This window comes from Gracilinanus agilis, chromosome 3 (assembly GCF_016433145.1).
Source record: "Gracilinanus agilis isolate LMUSP501 chromosome 3, AgileGrace, whole genome shotgun sequence".
Classification (NCBI taxonomy): Eukaryota; Metazoa; Chordata; class Mammalia; order Didelphimorphia; family Didelphidae; genus Gracilinanus; species Gracilinanus agilis.
In genome coordinates, this window is record NC_058132.1 from 97,123,850 (window position 1) to 97,141,042 (window position 17,193).

The window sequence follows — 17,193 nt, forward strand, 5'->3', positions numbered from 1 at the left end:
AAAATCAAATCCTCTGATTTTTAAAGCCCTTCATACCCTCGCCCCTTCCTAGCTTTCCAGGCTTCTAATACCTTGTTCCCTTCCATGTACTGTGGGATCCAATGATGCCATCCTTCAGGCTAGGCCTGGCTTTCAATCCACTGAGCCACCTGACTGTCCTGTTGGTTCCATTAATTTTCACTCTCATGTTGTCTCTCATGTCTGCAACCACTTCCTGGCTTCCCCTGGTTTCCATCAAGTTTCAACTAAAGTTCCACCTTCTGCAAAAGACCTTTTCTAGTCCTCCTTTACCTTAAACCCTTCCCTCTGGGATTACCTGTATATCCAATTTACCCTGGATATATCTTGTTTCTGCCTAGTTGTTTGTATATTGTCTCCCCCATTAGGCTGTGAACTGCTTGAGGGCAGGGTTCATTTTTTGCCTTTCTCTGTATCCGTAGCATTTTGCTTGGTGATTGGCACATAGTAGGTGCTTGCTGACTGACTGGCTGATATTGTAAAGATTCCTTTCCTATGAGATCTGTTCCTCCTACATTCCTAAATTCTGAGGACAGTGGCTGAGCAGGGCAGTGATGAGACAGAGCCCCCTCCCCAAAAGGCATGAAGGGGTAGAGAAAAAGACCAAACCAAGCCAAACCACCCTCCATTTCAAGTTAGAGGACCTGTGTTCAAATCCCACCTGTGCACACATGCTCATGCTGTCACAGGAGTCACTGTCTCTTAAAGTGCCACTTTCCCCATCTGCAGTATGGGGTGCACGGTCTTGATTTCTGAGGTTTCTCTTCCAGCACGAAATCCTAGGAAGTTTATCAATCCTATAGTCCCTTGGTAAATATTTTCAGGTAGGGATTGAATTCTGCCTTCTTCCCAGAGACAGAATCTGGACCTGGGCCTTGGAAAGAACAAAAGGAAGGGATTATTGTAATCTGAGAGAGGGGAGACCTGGGTTCCAATCCTGACTCTCCACCCTGTGACCTTGGCACGTCCATCGCCCTCTTTGGACCTCTACAAAATGATTCCAATGAACTAGAGATCCTTTTACCTCCCTTTCCTAGCTAACGTTTCAAGAATAAGAAGGGGCAGTGGAAGGGGATCCAGGCCAGGCCACGCCCCTGAAAATAGAGGGGCAGTAGGACCCAGGGGCTCTGGACGACCTAGAGAAGTGGGGGGATGGGGGAAAGTAGTGGGGGGAGCGGGACTAGCGAAGAGGAGGGCATTTTTTTCTTTTGCAGCCTATACGGGGGCCGCCCCCTTTAAATCCCCCCTCCCTTATCCCAAGAGCATTTCCAACTTTCCAGAAGTTTCTGCGTCCCGGGGCGGGGGCCTCTTATATAGGGCTGGCGCGGGGGCTGTGCGCTCGGAGAGACCGTCTTGGGACGGAGCTGAGCGGATCCCATCCCAGAACGGCGCTGGGGAGGGCCCGACTGGGATCCTTCTCATCTCTGTCCCCCTAAGCCCAGGTGAGGAAAGTCTGGGGACACAAAAGGAGGGAGGGAGTGGCTAGCAGAGGTTCGGGCACGGAGAGGGACCTTCGCAGCCCGGGATCCTCCCCTGGCCCCGAACCCTCTCCTAGTTTTCGGCAGCTTGCCGGGAGAGTAGCAACTCTCAAGGAAAGGATTCGAACGCTGAAGTTGGCCGCCGGCTTTCTCTGGGTCCCAGGCGCCTTTGGCAGGGTTTGGGACAACGGGCTGAGGAGGACCGGATGGCAGCTAGCTGGACCCAGCATTTGGGAGAATTCAGGTCTGGGCAGAGGAGCCCCGGGGTGGATGGTGGGTTGGGATCCGGGAGCCGAGGTCTGGAGAAGCCCCTACGGGGAGGAAGATCGAGATCGATAGGAAGGAAGACTGTGGGTTTGGGTTTAGAGTTGGCCGCGCCCCTCCATCCCCCAGATCTCAAAGGCTTGGGTACACTCTCGTCTAACTTTGGAACCCCTCTTCCCGTTCTTTGCCCCCCTCCCTCTCCCCGCCGAGGCTGGGTTGAATACTGTGGCAACTTAAAAGGAAAGGAGCCGAATCCTTCGAGTATGACCTAGTTCCATTAGGTCCCTTCCTGTGTGGAGGGATGGGGTGAGGGAGCAGTTCCCAGCCTTGGAAATGGGGGAGGAAGCTTTCTTTTTACTCAGAGGGTGGGGTTGGACGGAAGGGGGGACTCCGCAAATCTGTGCGTGTGTGTGCAATTGTACGTCCTGAGGATTTTAAGGTAAAGGGGGGAGAAGAGCTCCCTGATATTCAGAGTCCTTCCTTTGGAATCCCTCCAAATCTATAGACTCTCCTAAAAGATCCTCCTAATCTATAGACTCTCCCCCATATCCCCCCAATCTATGGACTCTCTTAGAGATCTTCCCAATCTATACTCTCCTAGAGATCACCCCTAATCTATAGGCTCTCCTAGAGATCCTCCCAAATCTATAGACTCTCCTCAAGATCCCCCTAATCTATAGACTCTCCTAGAGATTTCCCCAGTCTATACTCTCCTAGAGATCCTTCCTGATCTATAGAATAAAAAAGGAGAGCATAGATCGTTAGCCAGGACTTTGGTGCCCTTCCTTTAGGGGCTCCTGGAACTGATCCTTCCTGATCTTCATTCCACAAGGGGGTCTTTCTCAGGAAAGGTGGGATCCCTCTTGAATTTTGGGGACTGAGATGCTGCAGGCTTCCCTTAGGTCGTTAGAGATGCAGGAAGCTGGAGGCAGGGTGCTTTCCCAGCTGTCTTTTCTCATCTCTGTCCCTCGGGCCCCTTCTTCCTCCCTTCAAAGCTGAATCCCTATGACAGACAGGGCATTTACAGCTTTAGAAACTAGCTACTTAAGGAAATTGAGGAGAAGAGCGATCTCTTCTCATTTATTCACCCCCCCCTTCCCCATTTTAAACAAAAAATAGTATATTTACATTGATTATTAGTATAATGGAAACCTCAGGACCCCGAGTCAGGAAAGCCTGATTGGAATCAGTTTCTGCTGTTTGGCAAATCAAACTTCTTTGGGCCTCAATTTCTAGATCTGGCTAATGGGGATAAGAATCTCAGCATTCCTTGTCTTACAGCCCAGTGGCAGGAAAACCTTTTGTAAACCTTAAAAGGTCATTGAAAGGAGATACGGTTTTTCCGGTGCTTGCAGCAGCCCTCTTTAGCGAGCAGGTACCAGGGCTATCTCAAGGCCCTGGGAATCCGTTTGCTCAATATCACACATGATCCTCAGGGTAGATGAAAGGGAGATTAGAATTGGGGTCTCTGGACTCCCTGCCATTGTCTTTTCCAAGGGCTCCCCCCAAGCTAACAAGAGAAGGCAGGAGATTCGGTTCCTTCCCCCTCCTCCCTTTATGACTTATGTGGTCCTGACTCCTGGTGGAAGGAACTGGAGAGGAAATGATGGGGGGAGGGGAGGCTCAGCCTGCCCAGCTGGGCCTGGGCCCCTCCAGCTCCGCCCCACCCCGAGTCATCCCTCCCACCTCTCCCTTTCCAAGGTCCCTCCTGGGTCCCTGGGAGATTCTGGCTCCGACTTTTGTTCCACTCATCCTGCCTAAATAAGGCCTACCTCTGGGTTGCACCCTGCCTGCCTGGTGCTTTAGGCCTTGCACTGGGTCTGTCTATCCGTCCTCAAGCTCTGGAGAAGGAATAGAAGCAGAAATTAGATTTTTCCCCCCCTAATAGCCTCTTCCTCTTTCCACCTCCCTTCCAAAACCAAAAAATAATCCAAAACATAATTAACAACTTGCACAAACAAACCAGGGTTGGGGTCACTGTTAGAGGTATAGACACATCCATTTCCTTACCATCCATCAAAAATCCTTGAGAGAAGAGGACCTGGGTTCAAATCCTTCCTCTTTTATGACCTGTGTGCTCTTTAGCAATTCACCTTCCTGATTTTGGTACTAACTTCCTCACCTGCCAGACCAAGGGGTTGGACTAGATGATCTCCCAGGGCCCTTCCAACTCGAGCATCCCATGAGCCTGTGAACCACCCTACCTCATGTGTCTGTTTTCTTTCAGAATGAAAAAAGCAAGCACTGACCTCCCTCTGAGACAGTTTCAAGGTATCTTGGCCTCTGATTAAAATGGACTTTTCCCCAAATGTCTGAATTCCCTCTGTGCCCTGCCTCTTCCTCTCCCCTTTTTCCTGGCTCTACCCATTGCTGAAAGTTGAATATCTCCCTCACGGGGCCCCTCTCCTCCCTCTCCTCCCCACCCCCTTTTTGCTTCCCAAGGCCCAGTTACAGGTCGGGATGAAACCCAGGCCTGTCTGCAAAGCACGGGCTTGTTTCTTTATCTGGGCTCTTTCTTCCCTATAGGGAAGGGAGCTCGGGAGCCATAAATTAGCTCCTTCTGCAGCTCGGGGTAATTGCTCCCTCTCTGCCTGGCCTTGGAAGCCTGGGTAGGCTTGTGGGGACATGTGTGGAGGCAGCTGTTCTCTCTGCCTGGAGCAGGAGCAGGGAGGGGGGGACTGGCTTCTCTCCACCTGTCTGCCTTGCCCTCTTCCTCCCCACCAGAACCCTGTCTCCTCTGGAGCTGCTGCTTTGGGGCTCATTTCATGGAACCCTCCAGTGTGGATGCTGGAAGGGTCCTTAGAGCTCATCCAATCCCAGGTCTTCTGAACCGTTTTTTATCCTAGGCACTTTTGGCAGTCTGGGGAGGCCCATGAATAACTTCTCAGAAAAGGGTTTTTAAATGCCTAAAATAATCTACAGAGGATGACCGAGGAAACCAATTATACGGAATGATACATTATACAGAATATATGATCACCTAGTATATAAATATGTGATCATGTGTTAGATGTAATTATTATAGTTATAAAACTATTTTAAGAATAAGTTCACAGATCCCAGGCTAAGAACTGATTGAGTCCATCCCCTTTACTTTGCAGAGGAGAGAAAAATGAAAGTCCCAGAGAAGGGGAATGAGCTGGGAGCTGAATCTGTGGCTCCTAATTCTAAATCTGTGCCTTGAAGTTTTTTCTCTTCCTCTCTGAGTCTTGCCACAAGCTCCCTCCACCCAGCTCTGCCACGACAGCCCCTGGCGGAGAACCTCAGGAATTCTTCTTTCTCCTTGCCACGTCATGCTTTTTCCGCCACGCCACCCTCCCCTCCATCCCCAGGGGAGGCAGCTGGCAGGGAGGCTGGAGGCCTGTCATTTGAAGCTGTCACACACACAAAGACCACCCCCCTGTTATTTGAGGTTGTGGATAAATGATGGTAGGGCAGAGGGACTTGAGCTGCCTACGTGGCAGGGCTGGGAAATGGAGGTGGAAACTGGTGCTTCCTAGGCCCATTAGCTAAAGTTCAAGTGACATTCTTTGACCCCTGGAAGTTTAATTCTTTCTAGGTCCCACTCATTTTCTTTGAGCAGGCCTGGGGCTTTTTCCCCATTTGGAACATTCAGAATACCAACTTTGTTTCCCTAAAGTAGAGAGGTGGCTTTGACTGAGGGGTGCCCATCCTTTTTTGAGCCCAGAGGGGTTCGTTGTCTTCCAGGGATTAAAACACAAGGAACACAACTAGATCCTTATTGCGGTGGCTTGGTATTTAATCTTGTAGAATTAGTTACAAGCTCTTAAATTTGTGGATCCCTTAACTGTTTTCAGTCTTTTTTCAAAGCTAGGAGCTCATGCCAACTTGACAGCAGCCCTGTGAAGAAAGGAAGGAAATAAATATCTATTAAGTGCTTGCTGTTTGTGCCAAGCCCTTTACAGTCATCATCTCATTTAATCCTCACAACTGCCCCTGAAAGGGAGGCTCTGTGATTATTATCCCCATTTTTATAGTTGAGGAAAGTGAGTTAAGGGATTTGTCCATGGTCACCTAGCTAGTAAGTATCTGAAGCTAGTTTTGCATTTGGGTCTTTTGGTCTCCAGGACCAGTACTTGGACAACTGTGAAGGGCATAAGGGAGGGGGGTGATTCTTTCCATAGGATAACTCAACTTTGTCCCTTCTTACTTTTCTCATCCCAGCAATACTAAGCATTCCCCCTTACTCCCCCAGAGCTCTCTGTTTTCCTCAGTTGATACAATTGTAGATTGAAAACTGGAAAGTACCTTAAAGGTCATTTAATTCTAGCCTTTCAATTGACATAGGGGGAAACTGAGGCCCAGGGGGTTGAATGACTTGCCCTGCCATGGCAGTAAATTGTCTGAGCTGGAATTTGAACCTAGGACTTCTTATTCTAACTCTAACCCACTTTCCCCTATAATAACCGGCCTTCCCAGTTCTCTTAAGAGATCTTTTTTTTTTTTCCGAGTAAGTGCTATATAAATGTGAGTTATTCTGCCCCCCCAAAAAAGATTTGGGGAACTAGCTGTAGCTAGATTGGGTGCTTTTTCTCTTCCAATATCTTAAATTTCTTTTTCTGCCTCTCGATGTGACCCTTAGCATGATAGCCATGTTTTTAAGCTGATTTTCCATCCACCTCATCTCAAATTTCCTACGTCTTAAGATCTGGATGGGACTTCAAAACAACCCCTTTTCCAACTGATGAATTGTGCCCAAAATGGTTGTGGGAAGAGCAGAGCTGAGACTAGAGAAGGGTGAATGGTTCAGGCATAATCCGACAGCTCCTGCCTCTGGTTCCAGTCCATCAGGAAGGGATTTTCTGTTTCCTGGACGTCCCCAGGGTTCACTGTCTGGAACAGGGACAGGGATGGGGCCTGGAGAAGGTGGGGAGGAAGGAAGAGTATGGCTGCTGGGCTCAGCAAGTCTTTGAGAAGAGAGGTTCAAAGGGGGAGGCTCTTTGGAAAACCCCAGTCCTTTGTATCCTGCCTGTGATCTCAGAGGAAGCCCTTCCTTTCTCTGTGAGGTCTTTGTATGAGAGGAAAATGTTACTTCTCAGGCCTTGGAGGAAGATGAGAAAAGCAGGGCCTAGGAAGGGCCCTTAGACATTATCTAGTTCCAACCCCCTCTTCTTCCCCACACAGAAAAGGAGCCTTAGGAGGAGCTGCCTTGCTCAGGCCTACCCTATGAGTTTGTGGCTGGGCAGGGATAGAACCCAGGGCTCAGGCCTCTCTGGCCAGTCTGTCTTATTTAATCAGTGAACTAGTGGGTGACTCATTAACCTTCCTCTGTCTGACCCACAATGGTATGTGAAGAATGATCCCTGGGCCCCTGGCTGGGGGTAGGGGTGAGGGGGGTGGAGTTGTGCTGGCTAGACTGCATTTATTCTTCCGCCAAATTCTGAGGGCTCTTACCTACCTCTCCATCCTCTCCCAGTGAAATACAAGCTTTGCATTTTGCTCTGCTTTGCTTCGAACTGGCTGCATTCCACACATTCCCCTTTAAAACAGCTCTCCAGGACAGCTGGGTGGCTCAGTGGATTGAGAGCCAGGCCTAGAGATGGGAGGTCTTGGGTTCAAATATGACCTCAGACACTTCCCAGCTGTGCAGCCATGGGCCAGTCACTTAATTAACCCCCATTGCCTACCCCTCACCACTCTTCTGCCTTGGAACAATATGCAGTATTAATTCTAAGACTGAAGGTAAGGGTTTAAAGGCGACTCTCTCCTATGAAGACCAAGGCGGTTTTTTGACTACCCCAGAGAGTGGTGGGGTTGGTAGGCATCAGATTCTCCCATTCTGCAGGTGGGCCAGCTGAGGCTTAGTGAAGGCCAGTGTTCTAAAGGTGGCCTTCAAGCTTCATATAGTCCCAGGCCTGAGGTCTCTCTTAACTCCAGTATTAGAGCAGGAATATTTCCTGTGACATGGCTCAGGGGTTTTTAAGTGGGAGGGGATCTGTAGGGTCAAGTAGTTCAGCACCTTCTTTTTTAACCCAGAAGAGAAAAGACAAGTGACTTGCCTAGGGCAGTAAATAACCCAGCTGGAGAATCCAATGCCAAACCCTTAGACTGCAAAAAAAACTCCAATACTCTTTATATTCCACTACAATAGATGATAATCAAACCTACCTCGCAGGTCTGAGGAGAGGAACAAAGGAGGTCACTGTGTCGGAAGGCCCTGATAGTACTTAGCACATTGCTTTATAGGTTGGCTAATAGCATTATTCTCCCACGTTGCTTTTCTGCTGGCTAATAATTGGGTGACATGGAGCATGGATGTGGCCTGAATGACTAACAACATAAGTAATGTACCAGAAATGTTTAATCTAGTCTGTTCATGTTTCTATTGAAGGGGAACTTACTACTCATTAAGGCCTTTCAGTTCTCTTTGTTTATTAAGCCCCTACTAGGCCCATCAATAAACATTTGTTAAGCACCTACTATGCTCATCAGTAAACATTAGGTACCTACTATGCCCATCAGTAAATATTAGGCACCTACTATGCCCATCAATAAACATTTGTTAAGCACCTACTATGGTCATCAGTAAACTTATTAGGCACCTTCTATGCCCATCACTAAACATTTGTTAAGCACCCACTATGCTCATCAGTAAACATTTATCAGGCACCTACTATGTGCCAGGCCCTTTGCTAAGCGCTGGGGGCACTGACGCAGAAGACATCTTATGCTCTAAGGAGTTCCTGGTTGTGCCCATCTGCCTAATGAGCTGGCGGGAAGAAGATCCAGGCCGCCATGGCCACCTGGAGCACACACAGGGCGGGAGGCTGCCATGGAGGGCCCTCAATAATGGTTCATGCTGGTACTCTTGGCACATGGGTATTTGTTAAGAGATGCGCGAAACGTGTGCAAAAAAAGAGCCCCCACGTCACGGAGCTCCCCCTCTCTGCTCTGCACCCACAGGTCCCTAGCAGCCGGAAGGAGGGCCTCCGTCCCCGCACAACCATGTGGCCAACACAGCTCCTGAGCGCCCTCTGCCTCCTGGCGGTGGCCGGGGCAGCTGAGGTCAAGAAGCCCGCGGCAGCGGCGGCAGCGGCAGGGAAGAGTGGGGAGGCGAAGCTGAGTGAGAAGGCGACCACGTTGGCAGAGAGGAGCGCCGGTCTGGCCTTCAACCTCTACCGCGCCATGGCCCAAGACAAGGGGGTGGAGAACATCTTGTTGTCCCCGGTGGTCGTGGCCTCATCCCTGGGACTGGTGTCTCTGGGCGGGAAGGCGACCACGGCCTCCCAGGCCAAGGCGGTGCTGAGCGCCGACAAGCTCCGCGACGACGACGTGCACACCGGCCTGGCCGAGCTGCTTGCATCCGTTAGCAATTCCACCGCCCGCAACGTCACGTGGAAGCTGGGCAGCCGCCTGTACGGGCCCAGCTCGGTCAGCTTTGCCGATGACTTTGTCCAGAACAGCAAGAAACACTACAATTACGAGCACTCCAAGATCAACTTCCGGGACAAGCGGAGCGCCCTGCAGTCCATCAACGAATGGGCCTCCCAGACCACGGACGGCAAGCTGCCCGAGGTCACCAAAGACGTGGAGAAGACCGACGGCGCCCTCATCGTCAATGCCATGTTCTTCAAGCGTGAGTGGGGCTAGCCGAGAGGGCTTGGGACAGGGATGGGGATATGTAGGCTATCCATGGTCCGCCTCACTCAGATTCATTCAGGAAACCTACGTCAGCCAGCATTTAGAGTGCCGTAGGGTTTGAAAAGCAATTAATGGCTCATTAGATCCCCAAAATGAATCTACATTTTACAGATGGGGAAAGTGAGGCAGGAAGTGGTAAACATAGAGAGGGAGTATCTGAGGCAGAATTTGAATTCTAGTTTTCCCAACTCCAGATATCTGTCATCTATCTACCCATCTACCTATCCACCTACCTACCTATGGTAGCTATCATTCTATCATCTATATGTATCTATATATGTATCATTATATCATCTGTGTATCTATGATCTTATCTAGGTTTCTATCTGCCTATGAATCTATCATTCTATCTAGCATCTATGTATCTACCTTTGTATCTAGGCATCTATCATTCTATCATCTATGTGTCTATCTGTCTGTCAATCTGCCTATTTATACGTCTGTCAGTCTATGTATCTACCTATGTATCTATCATTCTATTTATCATTTATCTATGTATCTACCTTTGTATCTTTGTATCTTTCTATCATCTATGTATCTATGTATCTGTCTGTCTATCTGTTTATCTGTCAGCCTATCTATCTATCTATCTATCTATCTAAATATGTATCTCTTCACTATCTCTGCTGTGCTAACTTAGCTGCTTCCTTGGCACTTATTTTGCACCCACTGTGAACGGTGTTGTGTGGGCTACTGGGGAATTGATGAATTTTTCTTACTAAGATGATGTGCTTCCCTTGTAGAGGAATCAGAGATAGCCATAGAGTAGGTAGTAAGTGTTCTGCTTCTGATTCACTGTGTGACCTTAGGTCAGTGCCTTCCTGACCTGGGCCACAGTTTTTATTGTTAAACTATGGGATCTCCAAGGTAGCTAGGCCTAAAGTAGAGCTCATGATGGTAAGCTGTAGCAGGAAAGGCAATGCTTGAGGTTTGAACCCTCTCTCTCCTCTCCACAGCCCACTGGGATGAAAGATTCCACCATAAGATGGTCGACAACCGAGGTTTCATGGTGACTCGCTCTTACACCGTTGGCGTGCCCATGATGCACCGCACAGGTAGGTTGTGGCTAACTGGGGAGGGTGGGAAGGAGCGGAGAGGGGTTCGGCTTTGGCACCGCCCCCCCAGTCTGCCCAGGCTCTCCAATCCTCATCTTGTCCCATTTAGGTCTCTACAACTACTATGATGATGAGACTGAAAAACTCCAGATGGTTGAGATGCCCTTAGCCCATAAGCTCTCAAGCCTCATCATCATTATGCCTCACCATGTGGAACCCCTAGAGAGGTTGGAAAAGCTCCTGACTAAAGAACAGCTCAAGACCTGGCTGGGCAAGATGAAGAAGAGGGCTGTGGCGATCTCCCTGCCCAAGGGAGTTGTGGAGGTGACTCATGACCTCCAGGTAAGGAGTGGATTCATCTGGAGGGAGCTGTGGAGCAGAAATTGGGAGAGATGGGTCAGGGAATGTTTTCAATTTTCTGGGAATCCTGGAGCTGGGTCTCCCTGAATCCTGTCATCTTCCTAAGGTAGGAGGAACTGATTCAAGGTAGTCTGAGTACTTTTGTCTTCAGTCTAATTTTCCAGCTTGACAATGAGCATTTTAGATTTGTGGCTCTTCAATATGTCCTTGGGTATATTTGACATTTGATTCTTCCTATGATGGACATTTGTTTCCCTCCTGTAAAAAGAAGGGATTTGATTATTGTAGTCTCTAATATTGGTTTGGAGCTTTTTACAGTGGCAGTATTGTAGCCAATGAGGTTTATATGAGGCGTGATTCTTGCTCATCTAATATTGGCTGTGTTGTTGTTTTTCTAGTTTTGACAGCCTGTGTCTGAAGTTTCCTTTCCAGATAGGAAACTGTAGTAGTACTGGACCATGAGTCAGTAATATTTGTACATATTGTCATATTTAGAAGCTAGTCTAGATATTTTTGCATCATTGTTTTTATTTTTCACAAGATTCACTCTGGATGAGGTAGGTACAAGAATCTGTCCCAGTAGTCCTCACCTCTCTCTTGGGAGGGAAGAGGTAGGTTTTACTATCTTCTTTCTGAGATCTTCATTGGTTTTCCCTCTATTTAGAGTTTCTTCTAAGGATCTCACTGTAATTCTCATAAGCATATTATACATTGCTCTCTGGGTTCTGCTTATTTTGCTCAATATCAGTTCACATAGCTCTTCCTATATTTCCCCAAATTCTCCCTAGTTTTGTTTTGCCACCCAGTAATATTACATGACATTCATCTACCAAAGCTTTCTAGCCAGTCCCTAGTTGTTGGGCACCTACTTCATGTCCAGTGCTGTTTAACCAGCCAGTGCTGCTATGTCTGATTTAGTAGATAAGGGACCTTTGTTTTTGTCTTTGAGGAAAGTGAATTTATTAATCTTCTCAGTGAGTCTCAGAATTTCAGAGTTAGAAAGGTTCTTGGGACCTTCAGTCTAATTCTTTACTCTTAAGTGTGAAACCTCTCTTTGTCCTACCCTCAATAAAAGAGAGGCTCCTTGAAGTTAAGGATTACTGTAGTTTTGGACTTTGCATCCCTAGTGCCTTCCACACAGAAGATGCCTGACAATTGGTTTGGGTTGAATTGTCTCAATTATCTCCCCTTACAGATTAAGGAGTCAGCAGGCATTTATTAAGTACTTATAATGTGACAAGCACTGTGTCAAGTCCTGAAAATACAAGTAAAAGCAGTCAGCCAATAAAGCAGTCAAGAACATTTTTCAATGTACCATGTACCCTACCATGTACCAGACATTGTGCTAAACACTGGAGAAAGAAAGGAGCCTGCCTTCTAGTGGGAAACTGTTAATTTTGCTGAAACCCATGTCTAAGGGTGGAATGGCTAGACCATCCCCAACCAAATATAATAATTTCTTCTGTTGAAATTGTAAAACTTACAAGAAATTTTGCTCCTATCAGACCAATGATAGTAACATGATTATTGTCTTTACAGATGGGGAAACTGAGGCTTAAATAGGAGAAATGACTTTTTATAGAATTATAGCTTTCGGTGGATTAGTGGGCCTGTAGGCAAGAAGATCTGAGTTCAAATCCTCATATACACTCTAGCTATGGGACCCTGGACAAGCCACTTAACTTCTACATGCCTTAGTTTTTTATTTTAATAATAATAATAATAACAACAACAACAACGACTATCTATCTCAAAAGGTTGTTGTGAGGATCAAATGAGATATTATTTGTAAAGTGTATATCACAGTGTCTAGCACATAGTAGGTTATGGTATATGCTTGTCCCTTCTTTATAAAGGTGGGATTTTACTTTTTTTTTTTTTTTTAAACCCTTACCTTCCATCTTGGAATCAATACTGTGTATTGGCTCCAAGGCAAAAGAATGGTAAGGGTAGGCAATGGGGATCAAGTGACTTGCCCAGGGTCACACAGCTGGGAAGTGTCTGAGGCCAGATTTGAACCTAGGACCTCCCGTCTCTAGGCCTGGCTCTTAATCCACTGAGCTACCTAGCTGTCCCCTTACATTTTTTATTATATTTGGTTATTATATTAGTTTCGTTGAACTGCTTTATGTTCATGTTAGAAGTGATGGTTCACTGGATGAGAGGGGAAAAGAATATATTCAGAAATTTAGGTGGTGTAAAAATAAAAGGTAGTACATATAATTTTTTTTTTTAATTTTAAACCCTTAACTTCTGTGTATTGACTTATAGATGGAAGAGTGGTAAGGGTAGGCAATGGGGGTCAAGTGACTTGCCCAGGGTCACACAGCTGGGAAGTGTCTGAGGCCGGATTTGAACCTAAGACCTCCCGTCTCTAGGCCTGGCTCTCAATTCACTGAGCTACCCAGCTGCCCCCATAAATATAATTTAAAAAATAAATCCTTATCCTCCCTTCCTCCCCACTCTTCCCTGCCCACAGAGCCTCAGAGGTCATCTAGTACAGTGATGTCAAACAAACAGAAACAGGAGCCACCATGTAGGCTGTATTCTGAATTAGAAAACCTACATGATTATACACTGATTATTTTTTACTAATTATTTAACTTTGTTAAATATTTACCAGTTAGATTCAAATCTGGTTTGGGTCGCCCATGGGAGTTTTGTGGGCTGGGTATTTGACCCTTCTTTCTCTAGGTCAGAGAATCAAGGTGAAGCCAGATTTCTGAATGGCCATTGATTCTTTTTTTTTTAATCATATCATATCTTTCACTCCTTGAAAACTCCCATTTTTGTTATGATCCGAAGCTTTCCAATTAATTTTCTTTCTTTTTTAAATTTAATTAAATTAATTTAATTTATTAAAAAAAAACACCTTACTTTCCATCTTGGAATCAGCAGAAGAGTGGTAAAGACTAAGCAATGAGGGTTAAGTGACTTGCCCAGGGTCACACAGCTGGGAAGGGTCTGAGGCCATATTTGAACTTAGGACCTCCCATCTCTAGGCCTGGCTCTTAATCCGCTGAGCCACCCAGCTATCCCCCCCCCCCCTTCAGTCCCCCAAGTACTTTTCTTAAAATAGTCCTATAGAGGTAGGAAGAACCATGTTTGACAAAGGAAATTGAACCTCAGAATCATATAGGTAGCCTGAACCAGGATTTGAACCCAGATCCTTCTGACTAGGGTGTCCACAAGGTTCTTTATACTCTACTGCCTAAGGCTTTAAAAAAACAGAAAAACAAAACCCCTCTTACCCTTGGTCTTAGAATCAATAATGAGCATTGGTTCCAAGGCAGAATAATGGTAAGGGTTAGGCAATGGAGATTAAGTGACTTGCTCAGGATCATACAACTAGGAAGCATCTGAGGCCAGATTTGAACCTAGGGCTTCCCGTCTCCAGGCCTGTCTTTCTATCCATTGAGCCACTTACCTGCCCTCTCCCCTAAAAAACAAACAAACAAACAAAAAACAACTCAGAGCTCTTAACTTTGTATGGGTTAAGGACCCCCTTGACAGCAGTGTGGCATAGCTTTCTCGGACTCCTGAGAACCATGTTTTCAAATGCACAAAATAAAATATATTGAAGGGGATGGCTAGGTTGCCCAGGGGATTGAGAGCCAGGCCTAGAAACAGGAGAGGTCCTGGGTTCAAATGTGGCCTCAGACCCTTCCTAGCTGGGTGACCCTTGGGAAATCACTTCACCCCCATTGCCTACCCTTATGGCTCTTCTGCCTTGAAAAGACTGGAGGTATAAGGGTTTAAAAATAAAATATATGGGAAATTGGTCAACATTGGTTTACAAAGGAAGCCATCATATTGACAGAATGAATAAAATCTTAAGAGAATCAGTTCATTGCTGCCTGTTACCCCTCTTCCCTAACCGCCCCTCTTCCCCGCTGCAGAAGCACCTGGCCGGCCTGGGCCTCACGGAGGCCATGGACAAGAACAAGGCGGACCTATCTCGGATGTCGGGCAAGAAGGACCTGTACCTGGCCAGCGTCTTCCATGCCACCGCCTTCGAGTGGGACACGGAGGGCAACCCCTTTGACCAGGACATCTATGGGCGTGAGGAGCTGCGGAGCCCCAAGCTCTTCTACGCGGACCACCCCTTCATCTTCCTGGTCCAGGACGCCCAGAGCGGCTCTCTGCTCTTCATTGGGCGCCTGGTCCGGCCCAAGGGGGACAAGATGCGCGACGAGCTCTAGGCCCCCAAACGGGCTGGGGTGGGGGGGTGGGAGGGAAGGGGGGAGGTGGGGGTGGGCAGAACTCAATGGGTGCTACTCGGGTGCTACTTGGGCCGGCCAGGCTGGGTGGGGGCTGGGCCCGGGGCTCGGGAGTGGCAGCATACCGAGGCAGGGGCCTCTTGATTCAGGTAGCGGACCTCACCTCTCCACTGTTCCCTGGAGTTTCAGGAAAGGGGGCTGGCTTTTCCGGTGCCCCGGACCGTCCCTCCGGATATTAGGGGCGTGCTGCTGAGGGGGGGTGGGTGGATGACAGGTCCTCTGGGGTTTGGGCTGGGAGTCTTGAGAGAGGTGGGCTTTGATTGCCCCCTCACGTTTCCCTGGGCAGGGGAGCACCCTGGTGCTTTCCCCTTCTCAGTGTTCCAAAGACTTCCCCCCCTCCCCAGGTCCCCTAGCTGTCTCCTCTAGAGTCCATTCCATCCCTGCTCTGCACGGTCTGATTAAGAATCATTTCTGTCTCTCTCTGAGCTGGGAAGAGCCTTAGACATCGGCTCTCAACCCCTGCCCCCATTATAGGGATGGAGAAACCGAGGCCCACAGAGAGCGGGGGAATGGCCCGCTCTCATGCTGAGTTAGGAGCAAAGCTAAGATTGGAACCCAGATCTCATCTCTACCAAGCTGCCTCTGTTCTTCAGTATTTAAATCTGCTGTGGGGGAAAGCCTCCCCAGCCCTGAGCAGGGACCAGAAACGTAGAGCTCCTCGACCCCGCGACTTATCCCATTCCCCAAACCGTATTTGATGATCCCGTGCCCGAATGCCTCGCCGGGCCCAGAATAAAAAGTGCCAAAGAACAAACGGAATCCCCTAGAAGTCACCGAGGCCGCCCGCTCGCTCCAGAGGAGTGAGATGGGTGGCGACAGAGCGGCCGGGGGCCTCGACTCCAAGCCCAGCGTTTTCCACCGCGCCGCCCCGGGCCCGCGCCTGCTTTTGGCCCCTCCTCCCACTGCCCCTCGGGGCCGGGGCCCCAACGTTGCACTGTGAGCCTCCGGGCCGGCGGGAGGACGGGCGGAGGGCGAGGAGACGGGAGGGGAAGGAATTTGTGTGCGGCACGTGCCCACGTGGTCCGCGCAGCTTTACTTTCTCAAAAGGAGTCTTTTTTCAAAGATGGGGTGGGGAGGGAGGGATGGGGAGAAAATGAGCCCTTGGCTCTGCCAAAGCAAGGGCCGGTTTGTAAGATTTTTTTTTTTTTGTTCAATCAAATGTGTTTTGCAATAAAATGTGGTTTTTTTCAATGAAGTTTGTTGTGGTCTGTCTTCCGCTCGTTTGAAGAAGGCTTTGGTGGTTGTATGAGGAAAGGGGTCAGGGCGAGAAGCTGGGTTAAGACCTAGTGAATGCCCTTTTAGACTCTCATGGGCAGCGGAAACAAGTGAGAGGACCCGGGATAAATTAGCCGGAAGCTAACCTTTGTATAGCATATATTATGTTTCAGGCGCTGTGCTAGACCGTTTACAATTACTATCTCATTTGATCCTCAGAACAAACCTGGAACAAAATTCATCTGGAAGAACAAAAGGACGAGAACATCAAGGGAACTAATAAAAAAAAAAAAAAAAAAAAAAAAAAAAAAAAAAAAAAAAAAAAAAGGAAGGGGCCTAGCAGTACCAGATCTAAAACTGTACCATAAAGCAGTTGTCATCAAAACAATATGGCATTGGCTAAGAGACAGAAGGGAGGATCAGTGGATTAGACTTGGGGTAAATGTCCACAGCAATCTTGTGTTTAACAAACCCAAAGAGCCCGGTTTGGGGGAGAAGAACCTACTATGTGACAAAAACAACTAGGAAAATTGGAAAGCAGTACAGCAAAAATTAGGTTGAGATCAGTATCTCACAACCTATGCCAAGATAAGGTTTGAATGGGTGTATAATTTAAACCTAAAGAGTGATGTTATAAGTAAATTAGGAAACATAGAATAGCAACAGTTTGCCAGTGAGATCTATAGAGAGGGGAAGAATGTATGACCCAACAAGATAGAGAACATTACAAAATGTAAAATGAATAATTTTGATTGTATTACATTAAAAAGGTTTTGTACAAACAGAACAATGCAACCAAAATTAGAAGGGAAACAACAAACTGGGGGAAAGTTTCTATAACAAATTTCTCTGATAAAGGCC

At 47.7% G+C, this 17,193-nt stretch overlaps 1 protein-coding gene across 2 annotated transcripts; it reads left to right on the forward strand.

Moving 5' to 3' along the window:
- The first annotated feature begins 1,256 nt into the window (after positions 1-1,256).
- SERPINH1 (serpin family H member 1) lies at positions 1,257-15,039 on the forward strand. Of its 2 annotated transcripts, XM_044665991.1 has the most exons (6): positions 1,257-1,460; positions 3,988-4,031; positions 8,685-9,357; positions 10,379-10,477; positions 10,587-10,819; positions 14,737-15,039. In XM_044665991.1, exons 3-6 carry the CDS (start codon positions 8,727-8,729, stop codon positions 15,037-15,039), a joined length of 1,266 nt encoding a protein of 421 aa, XP_044521926.1. In that variant the 5' UTR covers positions 1,257-1,460; positions 3,988-4,031; positions 8,685-8,726. The 2 variants fall into 2 exon arrangements, with proteins under 2 accessions (XP_044521926.1, XP_044521927.1); XM_044665992.1 differs by lacking the exon at positions 3,988-4,031.
- The last annotated feature ends 2,154 nt before the right edge of the window (positions 15,040-17,193 follow it).

Coding starts and splice junctions, on each gene's coding strand:
- SERPINH1 (XM_044665991.1), top strand. CDS start 8,727: ATGTGGCCAACACAGCTCCTGAGCGCCCTCTGCCTCCTGGCGGTGGCC. Junction 9,358..10,378: donor CAATGCCATGTTCTTCAAGC/GTGAGTGGGGCT, acceptor TCCTCTCCACAG/CCCACTGGGATGAAAGATTC. Junction 10,820..14,736: donor AGGTGACTCATGACCTCCAG/GTAAGGAGTGGA, acceptor TCCCCGCTGCAG/AAGCACCTGGCCGGCCTGGG.